Consider the following 14,654-nt stretch of genomic DNA (forward strand, 5'->3'; position numbering starts at 1 on the left):
TCTCCTTCCTCCTCCATCTCCTTCCTTTCCCCTTCAATCTTCCTTCCTTCCTTCCATCCATCTCCATCCCTTCCCCTTCAATCTCTCTCCTTCCTTCCTTCCTTCCTTCCTTCCTTCCTTCCTTCCTTCCTTCCTTCCTTCCTTCCTTCCTTCCTTCCTTCCTTCCTTCCCCTTCAATCTCATTCCTTCTCCATCTCCTTTCCCCTTCAATCTTCCTTCCTTCCTTCCATCTCCATCTCCATCCCTTCCCCTTCAATCTCTGTCTCCTTCCTTCCTTCCCCCTTCAATCTCCTTCCTTCCTTCCTTCCCTTTCCTTCCCTCCCAACATTTTTGAGCAAGGAAGAGTAAGCTTCTCCAGCGAGCATTGCTATATTATTTTTGTGATTAATCACTATGCTTTAATTATATTCAATTCATAACAATGAAAATACACCCTGCACATCAGATATTTACATTACGATTCATAACAGTAGCAAAATTGCAGTTATGAAGTAGCAACAAAAATAATTTTATGGTTGGGGGTCACCACAACATGAGGAATTGTATTAAAGGGTCGCGGCATTAGGAAGGTTGAGAACCACTATTCTAAACCATGAAAATCTTCTCAAAAGTCGGGGGTCGTCTTATACGCCCAGTTGTCTTATACGCCGGAAAATACGGTACTCTGTCTTTCATTTCATTCTCCTTTTATTGGTCTTTTGTTTCATATTTTCCAATTAGCCTTTTTTTCGTAAAATGCTATGAAAGAGATATTTTAGCGTTACAGTATGCTGTTAAATAACTCTAACAAAAGTCTCAGTGGTTCTCAACCTTTCCTTCACCACAGATCCTCTTTAAGTACTTTTTGTGGCCAAGGACTACGGTCACATACCCCCAAGACTTTAACTCAAGATTTAAATCATAACATTTCTTCAAGCCTTCACAAACCCCTATGATGACATCTCCCCCCCAAGGTCCAGGGACCACAGATTGAGAACCACTGATCCATTCTACAACATTACTCTTAATCTATAGTATTATAGAAGGAAAAAAATTGAAACTGAAAGGGAAGAACTGCAGTCATGTCATCCATATTTCAATTAGGTAAGATACAAACAAGACTTAAGTCTACATATATAAAAACATCACTTTCATGGATGCCAGAGCTTATCCTAACAACTTTAAATTAAATGTTACATCAGAGCCATAATAATAATCAAGTTCCTACATCAATACTAAATCACAGTTTAAGGCGTTGTCTCTTTTCAAACCTGTCAAACATAGCTTTGTAGCTAAGAAATAAATAGGGAAGTATGGGTAATTGGAAATTGGGGGCATTTCCCTTTCTGGATAGTGGGAGTAACTAACAATATTTTTTTCCCTGTTTTGTGGTATAAGTGTAGAGATTTTATTCTTCCAAAAACTCTATTTCCTCTACACACACACACACACACACACACAGAGAGAGAGAGAGAGAGAGAGAGAACCTTCTTGCTTGTCCATAGATATCATGGATAATTTATTGCCCTGTATCCTGTCTTTGCAAGTCTGTGCACAGCTGAGGGGAGGGGAGAGACATGGTTCCAAAAATTGCTGGTTTGTTTTCAATATTGCCTCTGATTTTTTTTTTTTTATGTAAAGCAGCTTCCTCAACAGGATCCCTTATCCCTTATAAGGGAACTTAATCCCTTATCTGACTCTTGTTCTTATTTACCTCACCCTCAAATAGCTTACTTTTCCTATATTTTCTATTTCATGGCTGTGCTCAGAATCATTACATTGTTTCTCTTGGCCATGTATGCAACTTTCCCAGAATAACAAGATTAATTGATTTGTAAATAAGTCAGTCTATCATCTTATTCCTATAGGGCAGGGGTGTCAAACTGCCGGCCCGCGGGCCAGTTTCATCATACTGGAGCCGTGCCCACCCCATTGCCGGCAATAGCGAAAAAGCTCCGATACGTTGCGCGAAGTCACGTGACATTGCAAGTTTGACATGTCTGCTATAGGGATTTTCCAAATCTAATTATTTTTTAGAAGTAATGCTATCTGAGTTTTCATTCCTTTCAGACTAATGAGAAAGGTTATAAAATATTCAAAGGCTGCAGTAATATAACTAACTGTAACTACTGAATAAAAGAAAGAGCTGGCTGCTTTATTTATGAGTAATAAAGGATACAAAATGTTTTCCAAAGGAAGTTTTTAATGCAAGAGATGAGGGGCAGCTGTTGATCCGTTTTGAGGAAACATGCTTGATTAAAAGTATATGGTGTATACAGATAACCCAAGTAGAGCAAACAAATTCATTATTCTGACAAACAGCTGGTGTGAATACCTGAACTTGGGAGAGAATTCTCTATGTCTCTTTTGCTCTCAGTAAAGAGAGCAATCAAACTTTAGTAATGAACATGTAATAGTTGAGGTATTCAATTCAATTTAATTATACTTTTAAAAATATACTGTTTTTAGGAGTTTAGAAAGTGGTAAATTTCTGGCGGAGGGTCTTATCTCACAGCATTTTTGACAAATACTCTCAGCAGTCATGGTTGATAAACTGGCAGTAAGCCTTACTTTATTTTCAGAACTTTAAACTCTTTCATAATTTAATTTTTTTATATACATTAAATTTATACTTAATTATTTCAAACAGTTTTGCTTTTCTAATGAATGAAGCTGACTAGGATGGCATTCCAAACTTCAGATTCCACTGTTGTGAAAATCCTGTTCCTGATTGTTGCCTCTCTTATATGGCAGATATATATATAAATGAGAATATAGCCCAGTACAGAGTTATAAACAGTTTGAAAAATAAAGATGAGCACTTAGAATTGTACCAACGAGCCAACTGAGATGCAGGGCAGCTGTTGTAACACAGTTATAATATTTTATACTTTTCTGTTCTTGTTAGTAAACTAGAGCTATTTAGAATTAGCCATAGACGCTAAACAACCTTCAGAAGTCTTCAAAAATGATCCTAGATGCAAATTAATACCAAAGATTTGTCCAAGAAGCTAAAAATGTTGGTTTTTAAAATTAGAGCATAAGTAATCTTGAATGATGTAAGAATCAGGCTTCCTTCTTCCAATCATAAAGTGTTACAATGCTGCCTCTCACTAATTTGCTATGTGAAAACAGAATGCTGAATTGACCCTGGATTAGGGCTAATGTGAAATCTTGAGGATTTGTATATTTTGAAAAATCGCTTCTCCTTAGGTACTTTATTCAGGTCAATTTCTCTTGCTTTAAACGGGGGGGGGGGGAGAGCGAGCCACTGAATTTTTTGTTACATTTTCCCAATTGGATCTTAAGTCAAAACCTTTCAACAAAATAGTTTTATGGTTGTCATGTGGATCACATGAGAAATATATTGTTTCAGAATAGTGAAAAAAAATGTGCTAAGGACTTAAAATACTTGCCAGACAATAATAGAAAATGAGCTTGTTTTCTTTTCCTTTTTTTTTTCTTTTTGGTAGTGTTTAGGGAAGATTGCTTGAATGACAAAGTAGGTAGTATTTATAGGCACTGTTTTGTATATTCTAAAAATAAAATGGATAATTACTAGGTTAGAGATGAGCCATAGTTTATAAAGAACCATAGAAAGTGCTAAGCAACAGCAAAAATGTATAAATGCTCCATGGCAACTCTGCTGCCCACTTTTTCTAATATTTCATTCCAAGAGGATGAATGTGGAATCTGTTGGGAGTAAAAGCACATCATTGTATATAAAAATAGTGCAACAGATTGTAGAAATCAAATTCTGTTACGGTGATGGCAAAGCGATTCCAGAATAATGTAGTATCTCCTTGAAATTATTGATGAATTACACTCTCACTCACTCCAGTAGAAGAGAATATATATAGCACAGGATTAAACTATGGACTCTTTGGTACTCTCTGATTTGCTTGTTTGCTTGCAGACATTTCATTACCTGACTAGGTAATATCATCCATGCTGGTGAGTGTAGCCTGGTCTTTAAGTGTGGGTAGTTTTCTCCATGTGCATTTCTCCATGTTAATTCCTTGATTAAGATTTCGTTTTCTTTAAGATTGTTTGTCTAATAGTAATTCCTGTTAATCTCCATGTTGGCTGCTGGAACGGACGTGTTCTGGTTTTTTTCCATTTCTTTCTTATCTTTTTTATTGTCTCTTTTGAAGGGTGTGCAAATATGGTTTACCTAATATGTCAGTTATGTCTGATTTGCCTAAATGTCAAATTTCCAGGAATTATCTAGTGTTTTTATTTGTTCCCCCTTTTGTTCAATCTTGTTTGATTTTTAGATCTTGCCTGGCCAAGTCCCTGCAGTTTTCTTGGCAAGGTTTTTTGGAAATGGTTTGCCATTGCTGCCTTCTTAAAGAAAGTGTCTGGCTGAAAGTTACCCATCTGTCTTAATGCCAAATGTAGGATTAGAACTCCCGGTCTCCCAATTTCTAGCCTGATACTTTAACCATTACACCAAACTGGCACTCTTTTTTCTTCTCTTTTTATATTTAGTTTGGTCTAAAAAGGATCTATAATATTCATTATAAGAACTATAACAGCCATTATGTAGAACAGACAGACAGAAGATTAGCAGTCAGAAGACATGATGGAGATTCCTTAATTTCACAACACAGACAGACTCAATCATAGTTTCAACTGGGAAACTGTGAATATCCTAGGCCAAGTTAATAATAAACTAAAATATAAAACACATCTCCTGTCACAACTTAACATTTATTTGGAGGGCAATTTCTATGAATTACTCCTAATATAATCTTGGGTTCTTATTATTGTCTGTGCATACAGAATAAATCCCAGCAGCACTTAATACTTCTTTACAAAACAAAAATGTTCTTTATTGGTTGTGCAAAATCTATCAGTAGATTTAAAGAATTTTTATCTGTTTCAGGAATAATTCATAAACACAGAGAGGCAGTGCTGTTTTTGTTGTTGCTTTTATTATTAAATATTCAGAAGCACTAATGCAAATTCTTATTAATTGAGTTTAGAATAACTAGAAAAGCAGAATTAGCTCATAAAAATAAGACTTGGAGAATGACAGAAGCTGATCAATTAATTGAGAATAAGTTTGTCATTTGTACTTGGGTTAATTCTCATCTATATAGTAGTCCTCAACTTGTAACCACAATTGAGCCCAGAATTTCTGTTGCTAAGCAAGACAGTTATTAAGTGAGTTCAGTCCCATTTTACGACTTCTCTTGCCACAGATGTTAAGTGAATCCTTGAAATTGTTAAGTTTGTAGCATAGTTCTTAAGTGAATCTGACTTTCCCATTGACTTTGCTTGTCAGAAGATCGTAAAAGGTGACCACATGATTCCAGGACACAGCTACCGACATAAATACAAGCCAGTTACCAATCGTCCAAATTTTGATCATGTGACCATTGGGATGCTACAACAGGCATAAGTGTGAAAATTGGTCATAAATCACTTTTTTTCAGTGGCACTTTTTGATTGATAGACTATAAGTTGAGGATTATCTATACTTAGACATTTTCAGAAGAATCTTTTGTGCACTTGGAGATATAGGATCTTGAGCAATGATAATGAACTCAATGGTACATTATACACACAGATTAGTTTTACTGGGTCCTGAACTACAAATATTGTACGTCATTAAAGTGTTCTTTATTTTCTGCTGTATTGCAAGCCTGCCAGGAAAGTTACAACATTATTGAGTTTTCTCTGTGTGTATATGCATGCTTTCATTCAAGTGACATATTAGTAGATGTGACAGGATTTCCTACTTGCCATAAGTATATTATCATTTATTATGGAAGATAAATAGGAATTGTTAGGAGAATCAAAGGAAATATATGTTTAAAAGTACAGCTGCCCAGCAGAAAATATTCTCCAGTTGTTATTGTGCAAATAATAAAGTTTCAGCATTTAAAGAAAACCAACTTTAATAAATCAGGTGTTAGTCTATGACCAGTTGAAAAGAGTTATAGAGAATTTGAATCGCTATTTTATATAACTGGAAAATGAGATAAGACAGGAACTCCCTTTCATGGATAATTGCAGCTGAACTATAGCATGAGCTTCCTAGAATGTTACAATTTAAGAGAAAATTCTAAAATAACACTTTATAATATTGTATTAATATGGAGCTTGAAACTGGCTTTGTTGTGGTATCCAATAAACCACAGCAAATAAAACAATCAAATAATAGCTTTTATTCTGTTCCCTCAAACGTATTAGACTAATAGGCCCAGAATCCAAAGTGTTTCAAAACATCTATTTGGAAATTCCCACTGTACCTGAGATTCCCTTCGATATAGTATAGTCCCAAACATCTTCTTTCCCCTTTGAGTTGTGAAAGGTATTGTTTTGTTTTAATACTGCCTTCATATCGTAACTAGAATCTGTTTCCATGGTTACAGTATCATAGTTCAGATAATTCTCAGAGGAAAGAAGGGTCTGCTAGTAAAGTTTCTGTTTCAGATATAGGCTGCAATTTTTGACTACTGTTTACTGTTTTCCTACCAGACTCAATAGTAAGTGTAAACTGAGACATTCAATCTTATTAGGCAACAGATCCAATACTTTATGACTCTCTCTCTCTTTCTGTTTGTGTATATGTTTGTGGTTGTGTGTGTGTGTGTGTGTGTGTGTGTGTGCGCGCGCGCACGTGCGTGTTTATGCACACACATCTGTATGAAGTTTATTTGAATGAATTTTTCGCCATTCATTATGGCACTTTAATGCTTTCATGTTGTTTCATAGGTTTAAGATTCAGCAAATGTACATCCATAAAAGGTTAATTAATTAACATTTTGATGAAAAAGTTGCATGAGAAGAAATAATGTACTAATAACTATAAGCAGTATGGAATAAGACTGCATGACCCAAAGATAGAAAAGGATTAGTATACAGTATATATCAAAGAAAAGACCTGAAGGAACTATGCAGATTATTAAATTATTGTGCTGATTCCTAAGGCTTAAGGTTTTCTTTAAGCTATTACAAAGAAAAATAAATCCATACATTAAGAAACGAAAGCCAAATGAACATGCAAGTTGCAGAAAAGTCAGAGATGGATGGATGATTATCATATTGTCACTATAACTGTTTGGCAATCAATATAAGGCTGGCAGAATCGGAAGAGTTAACAAATGGAACCATAATTGGAGGCCAAAACAGATAATTATTCTGTTAACTGAAAGTAATTACAACTTAGAATAACTAATTCTGAAAGTAAGAATGAAAAGAGAGAATTCCTGGTGAATGTTAAATGTTAAGACAAAAGTAATTTCAGTCTCCACGCTGAATAAAAGTATACATGGTGATAAAGAAATGAAAGTGGTAGTATATTTGCTTCCTTAAAGAAGCAAATATACTATTAGCAAAGATATTTTCAATATCAATGTATAGCTATAGCAGTTTACTGTCATAAAAGAATGAGAGAAAGAAGATAGATCCTTTGAATTGTGGACAAAGTGCAACAGACTCCAAGAAGAACCAATCAGTCTTTAGTGGAAGAATAAAGGCTGACTTGAGGCAATGTTCAGCAAACAGAAACTCATATAATTTAATGAGATGATGATAGATTAGAAAAAAAATGAGAGACAGGGAAAACAAAAAGAATGGATAAGGACCTAAGCTTATTGCTCTTGATATTTTGACCTTAATTGTCCCTGTAATCACAAAACCTGACTTGACTTGATTGCATCTAATTAGATAAACCACAGATCATTCATAGAAACTAGAGTGCTTATTAATAAAACAGTCTGAAAAGGAATATCCTCAGGAAGACTATTTCTAAATATTAGGCAAATCTTCTCCCTAATATTATATTTTCTGGTTCTCATAGTTTTTTTTATGTCTTCAAAGAAATAAATAAAATTATGACAACATATAATTTTTCATTGAAATATAATTTCATAGCTTCTTCAAATCTATTGAGGTTTTTTTACTAGAAAAACATAGTTCTTGTCTGATGTTTGTGTTACTATCAAGTGACATGTATATATTGGGTTTTTCCCCTTTCTTAGGAATTTCCGCTGAGTGCTAAGAATGCCATTGGAATGTATGTGGGGAAAAAATGACTTTGTTCTTTCTCTTCTGTTTCTTCCCATGCTGCTAATGCTGTTGTAAGTGATTTGATTCAGAAGAATTTTCTTTTACAATCATGACCGAAGAAAAGAATCTGGGGGTGTCTCAGAATGCCTTGTCACCTTCAAGAAGTACTAGCAGCTGTTCTTCTAAACAAGGAAGTCGGCAGGTAAATAAAAAGCTATATTAATATTTGTTTACAACCTTCTAGATTTGTGAAGAACATGAACTAAATATATAGTATATTAAGTCCTGGCCATATGATTATTTCAGAGAACCAATGTGATGTATTGAGTATGTAATATCAATAACTCTATCATAAATTTTGGACAATGTTTTATACCAGCATGGCATCATATAACAAATCTAAGACTTAAATACTTGTGCAATTGGCACAGCTATCATTCTCTTGTAAATCATAATATTAATATTTCATTCTTAGCAGAGTGTTTGCCGGAGAATTTGTTTACTTGAAACAAGAATAATGTCACACATTTATTTTAAAAAATTTTTTACAGAAAAATGGGCTGATGTATATATGTGATTATATGTGATAATAGTCCTAGGGCAAATCATGTGTTTCATAAGTTACTTCTGTTTGGAAAATTAGACTCAGCCTAGGAAGAAATATGTTTATTATTAAAAGAATAGTTATATTTTAAATATGAAAAGTAGATAATGTTATATAATGCTTATGTGATTTTATTTATGTATTTATACTCACCTTGCCTCACCTAAAATGACCTGGATGCATATTTCTAAAATATATACCGTATATTCCAGCGTATAAGACGACTGGGCATATAAGACGACCCCCAACTTTTGAGAAGATTTTCAGGGTTTAGAAAGTCATCTTATATGCCGGAAAATACGGTACAATACTGAATTTCTGTTTATAGATGAGCACAATAGGAGCTCCATTCCTTTGCTGCTAGAAAGCGAGTGTTGCCCACCACTGCTTCCCTAATGCTTCCTGATCTCAGCTGGTATTTTTTCCCCATATATTTGATTGATTTTTTAAAACATAAATCACTTAATAGTTGGTAAACTGTGTGTTTGCTGGGTTTACATTTGTAAAGAAAAATCATTAACAATTGGTTTCTATAATCTATAATCCACATAGTACATTTAGTTGATTTCCCCTTTTCTCCAAAATGTCTTCTTTGCAAACCTTGAAATAATATAGTTCTTATTATTTTGATAAAATATATTTAATCTTTAAATATTCCATTTAATGTGCCTAGTCAGCTAATCCTTTAGTCTTATTCAAAACATTTTTTTTCTTTTTTATACATTATAATTTCCCTAAATTCAGACACATTTAATTATCTAAAACATTTACTTCATCTAGGCTATTTCACCAGTATTATATTACTTATATCAAGAAATAAAATAAAAGGGGGGAAAGCATACAGTATTATTTAAGGAATTCATCTCTCTTAGAATGACATATATATTCAGAATCTTTTCTGTTTCTTTAACCATATTCAAACAAATGTTTCTTTTTTAAATATTCTCTCTGGTAGATCACATCATCTATTTTCTTAATTTTCACTTTGATCTTTTTCCTTTGACCAGTATCTTTCTTAATCAATTGATTTGCTGAATCAAAAAAATTTCCATATATTCATGACTGCTGCTATAGGTATAAGAAGTAAATACACTGTGTTAGTGCTTATTTCTGTAAAAAAAAAATAGAGCTGGCCACTAGAGGGCAGATTGGTTTTAAATTCAGAGAACAGCTACCTGGCATATAAGATGACCCCGGACTTTTGAGAAGATTTTCAGGGTTTAGAAAGTCGTCTTATACGCTGTAAAATACGGTATTAGAAAAACAGATTATTTGAACAGCCGCATCATTAGAAATTATTGCTGAGTTTTTGCAATGGGCTTCTAATTTATCAAAATTTTAGCAAGCTACCAGCAAGACTCCAGTGTTTAATTAGGTAGCCATTTCATTTATTATATAGGATCAGTGCTTTTTTTGTAAAAAATAAAAGGTGCCGGAACTCACACACGTCATACAACCCACATTGCCTACCCTACAAGGTTCCATCCCAAAAAGGTGCCGGAATTCCATTCTTGGCATTCTATGACAAAAAAAGCCCTGTAAAGGACCAACACCATTTCTTTATAATTTGAAGACAGTATTTTATTATCTTGAAGTAATAAAGAAATTGTATGTTTTGAAGCTAATAAAAATAGGTTTCATAAAGAAATAGGTCTACAAAAAGAGGAGGGGAAGTTGCACTATATGTAAGAGAACACAACATATCTACAAAAATGCACATGATCAAAAATAAAATCTCTCCAGAATGTATATGGGTCAATATAAAAGAGAAAAAAGTGATATTGCCATAGGTGTATATTACAGGCCATCCAATCAATCAGAAGAAATAGATAAACTCTTTGCCAACCAGTTAACAAATGTATGTAGGAAGCATACCACAGTAGTAATAGGAGACTTCAACTATTCAGATATCAAACAAACTATGCAGTGAGCGGGAGATCAAACAGATTCCTAACCAACCTAGCCAACAACTTTGTCATCCAAAAGGTGGAGGAGGGAACTAGACATAAAGCTATACTGGATTTAATCCTTACTAACAGAGAAGAAGTGATAGAGGGAGTTAAAGTTGCCAGAACTTTGGGTGAAAATGACCACATCAAACTGGAATTTAATATAATGCAAACACTAGCAATAAAAAACAGTCCAACCAGTGTCTTAAACTTCAAAAGAGCTGATTTTAACAAACTTAGAGAGAATCTAGGAAATATTCAATGGATGAAAATTCTAAAAGGGGAAAACAAAGAAGCATGCGATCATAAAAGCCCAGACCAGCACAATACCACTGAAAAAGAAAAACAAGAAATTCAAGAAGAAACCAGCATGGCTGCACAAAGATTTCTCTAACAAACTGAAAGAAAAAAAGACAAATACAAAAAATAGAAAGAGGGGCATATAACTAAGGCCAATTATCAGCAGCCAGCCAGAACATGCAAAGATGAAGTCAGGAAAGCAAAGGCTCAGAACAAACAAAGACTTGCAACAGAAATCAAGGATAATAATAATAAAAAAGGTTTCTTCCAACATATTAACAAGAAAAGAGTCAAAGAAACTGTAGGTCCACTAAAGCAGGGGTCCCCAACTCCCGGTCTGTGGACCGGTAATGGCCGGGGCATGCCACCAACTGGTCTGCACAAATAAGCAAAGCCCCATCTGTGGGATGCAGGCAGCAAACAAAACCACGCACTCTCCAGTCCGTGGGAAAACCTTTCTCCACTGAACCGGTCCCTGGTGCCCAAAAGGTTGGGGACCTCTGCACTAAAGAGAGAAGATGGCAAGGAAATAACAGGCAACAGGGAGAAAGCAGAGCTGTTTAACTCATACTTTGCATCAGTCTTCACACAAAAAAACCTATAGCCCAACATACCAAAAAAAATCACTGCGAAAGATGAACTAGAAACAAAAATTAAAATAAGCAAGAAAATGGTAAGAGAACACCTATCCAACTTTAACAAGTATAAATCACTGGGACCCAACTGATTGCATCCTAGAGTCCTGAAGGAGCTGGCAGATGTTATTCAGAACCATTGCACCACATATTTCATAAATCCTGGAGAACTGGGGAAGTACCCGAGGATTGGAAAAGGGCTGATGTGGTTTCCATCTTCAAGAAAAGGGGAAAAAACAGACCCAGGAAACTACAGACCAATCAGTTTAATACCCGGGAAGATCCTAGAAAATATAATCAAAAAACAAATCTGCAAACAAGTAGAAACAAACAAAGTTATAACTAGTAGCCAGCACGGGTTAAAAACAGATCATGCCAAACCAATCTTAATTTCATTCTTCGATAAAGTGACTAAACTAGTAGACCAGTGAAATGCTGTGGACATAGTATACTTAGATTTCAGTAAGGCATTTGATAAAGTAGACCACAACCTACTTCTTGGTAAGCTAGAAAAAGGTGGACTAGACAACATTACCACCAGATGGATCTGTAGCTGGCTGGCAAACCGTACTCAACAAGTAGTCCTCAATGGCACTATATCCACATGGACAGAAGTAAGCAGTGGGGTACCACAAGTTTCTCTCTCAGGCCCAGTACTCTTCAATATCTTCATCAATGACTTAAATGAGGGAATTGAAGGGGAACTCATCAAATTTGCAGAGGACACCAAACTTACAAGAGTAGCTAACACCCCAGAAGACAAACTGCAGGACTTGGGTTTGACTAGTTTAAAGAAAAGAAGAACTAGGGGAGATATGATAGTATTCTAATATTTGAGGGGGTGCAACAAAGAAGAGGGGTCACGTTATTCACCAAAGCATCAGAGGGCAGGATAAGAAACAATAGTTGGAAACTAATCAAAGAGAGAAGCAACCTGGAATTAAGGAGAAACTTCCCTACAGTGAGGACAATTAATCAGTGAAAAAGCTTGCCTCCAAAAATCATAGGTGCTCCATCACTGGAGATTTTTAAGAAGAGACTAGACAGTCACTTGATTGTGATGGTATAGGTTTGCTGCTTGAGCAGGGGGCTGGACTAGAAGACTCCTAAGGTCCCTTCCAGTTCTGTTCTGTATATAAAAATTGCTGTTGTACTTTATTGCTTATAAAACAATGCTTCTTATATATTTGTTTTATGTGATGGTGTTATACTAGAACTTCCATAAGCTAAGCATTGGCCATGTTGATTATGAATAATGGGAGATGTTTCCAACATATAATTAGAGAATCACTATAATATTTTAGTTATGTATAATAGATAATTTTTATTGGAAATTCCTTCTGATGTTTATTTTCCTCCTTTGTTTTCAGTAACCATATAAAAATGTTTTCTAAAGGAACTACCTTGTATATTTCAGTAGAAAAAAATATATTCTTGAATTAATTGAACAAAATAATAAAGAACATAAATAATAAAGCAATCCAGGGATCAGAATCTCTCCCTAAATCTGTTCTTGTATAAAAATTTATTATTTATTTCCATTTCTCTAGAATGTAGATTAAATATATGATTTCTCAGAATGATATCAACTGCTAATCTTGGTACAAGCTTCATATTTATAATCATCCTTTGTGTATTCACAACACAATTAAAAATTAACATTCTGCGATTTTAGATCAGCTTGATTATAATGCTCATGTGTTTCATAAGTTACTTCAATAGTAAAAAAAATCAGTATTAAGATGGGATTTTGCTTTCATGTCATATCTCACTGAGTCCATTTGTTTGTCTGTCTCTCTTTTTTGCTCATACTGAGACACCTATATATACATTAAAAAGTCAGACCTTGCTCACATATTTTCAAGGTCTCTACTACACATCCTTTGAAACAAAAGAATAAGAAAAGGTTTGGTGGATTACAGATGTATTTGTCTAGCAGACTTTTTTCCAAAAAAGGTTTACTACCAGGTAATGAAGTGGCAAAAACCCCCTCTTTTCAATCCTCAATAACTGCTATTGAAAGAATCTGGAAGCACGAAAGTTCTGTAGACAAATGCAATTCAGTTTCATTTTTCACCTAGGTTTTTATGAATCCTAATTATCAGAAAAATACCATTTGTTGTAAATGCTCAGTTGTAAATCACTCAAAGTCTTTTAGGTGAGATTGGCAGTTTAGAAATGTAATAAATAAATAAAAATAAATGAATTTCCCATTTAAAATCATGTACAGGTGAAGAGTAAGAATAGTTTCTTTTCTATTCTATTGCCAGTTTTTTTTAATGCTCTAATATTACCACTCATACCATTCATTTTGTTGCTAGCAATTATTTTTGGTTCTTTTTTATATGACATAATTGACCAAAACATTTTGCATTTTCTCCACCATTCTCTGTTGATCAGTTTAAAATCAGATGAGTTTACAAAATCAGATGAGTTTCAGGGAACAAAGGGAAGCACCATATTCTCTCTACTGGAGATGTTTGTCAGGTGCAAGAACTTGGGAGCTGGGATAGAGTTCTAAAGTACTACAAGTTTATTTCATGCTACCTATATTCAAGATCTGAACTACTAATGGTCAAGGAAAATTGGTGCCAGATAAGATTCAACGGACTTCAAGGGAAGCTGAAGTTGGGTTACTTATGGGGATGTAGAGACTCCAAGCTTACAATGTGTTTGGGCTCAGCCTAGTCTCAGCTTCTGTTAGTGTTTTTCTGTATTTGGGGTTAGCATTGCTAAGGCAATTATAAGTGGGCTAGATCTCTGGTCTGTTTTGTTTACTCTTCCTCATATGTTCTTGCATGAAATAACCATTTAATGATCACTGAACAGATTTATCCTTACTGTTTGTTAGTAAGAAAGCAGAATATAAACCTAAACAGGGAAATAAGGGCCATGCTTTTCTAATGACAAAGTGAACAGCCAATACCTTTTAAAAATGTACTGGGCTTATAGGTCACTCCAATCATTAATAATTCTCAGCATCATTTTGGAAAGGGTTTATTTCATTCCACCTGTTTCCATCTGCCCCAAAAGAAAAAAAATCTGAAAAAATAAACTGCTGCTGCAGAAATATTCTATATTTTTATATTTTTATTCACCCCTGCATTGTTAATAGTATAATGCTAAAACAGAAGATTTCTGTGCTAGAAGGGGTGGTTGAGATGA

The 14,654-nt window shown here is 34.5% G+C and overlaps 1 protein-coding gene across 5 annotated transcripts in view; it reads left to right on the plus strand.

Annotated features, from left to right (window-relative positions):
- The window catches only part of OSBPL3 (oxysterol binding protein like 3), a 118,878-nt gene that overhangs the window by 39,337 nt on the left and 64,887 nt on the right, over nucleotides 1–14,654 (plus strand). For 4 of the 5 annotated variants that reach the window (XM_039342060.1, XM_039342063.1, XM_039342062.1 and 1 more), the window contains exon 2: nucleotides 8,078–8,203. The exons of the other annotated variant lie outside the window; for it this stretch is intronic. In XM_039342060.1, coding sequence (XP_039197994.1) covers nucleotides 8,111–8,203 — 93 coding nt within the window. In that variant the 5' untranslated portion in view covers nucleotides 8,078–8,110. The remainder of the gene's footprint in view (nucleotides 1–8,077; nucleotides 8,204–14,654) is intronic. 5 annotated transcript variants of the gene reach the window in all.

Source organism: Crotalus tigris, unplaced genomic scaffold, assembly GCF_016545835.1.
Source record: "Crotalus tigris isolate CLP2741 ecotype Arizona unplaced genomic scaffold, ASM1654583v1 scf7180000017774.6281472, whole genome shotgun sequence".
NCBI classification, from domain to species: domain Eukaryota; kingdom Metazoa; phylum Chordata; class Lepidosauria; order Squamata; family Viperidae; genus Crotalus; species Crotalus tigris.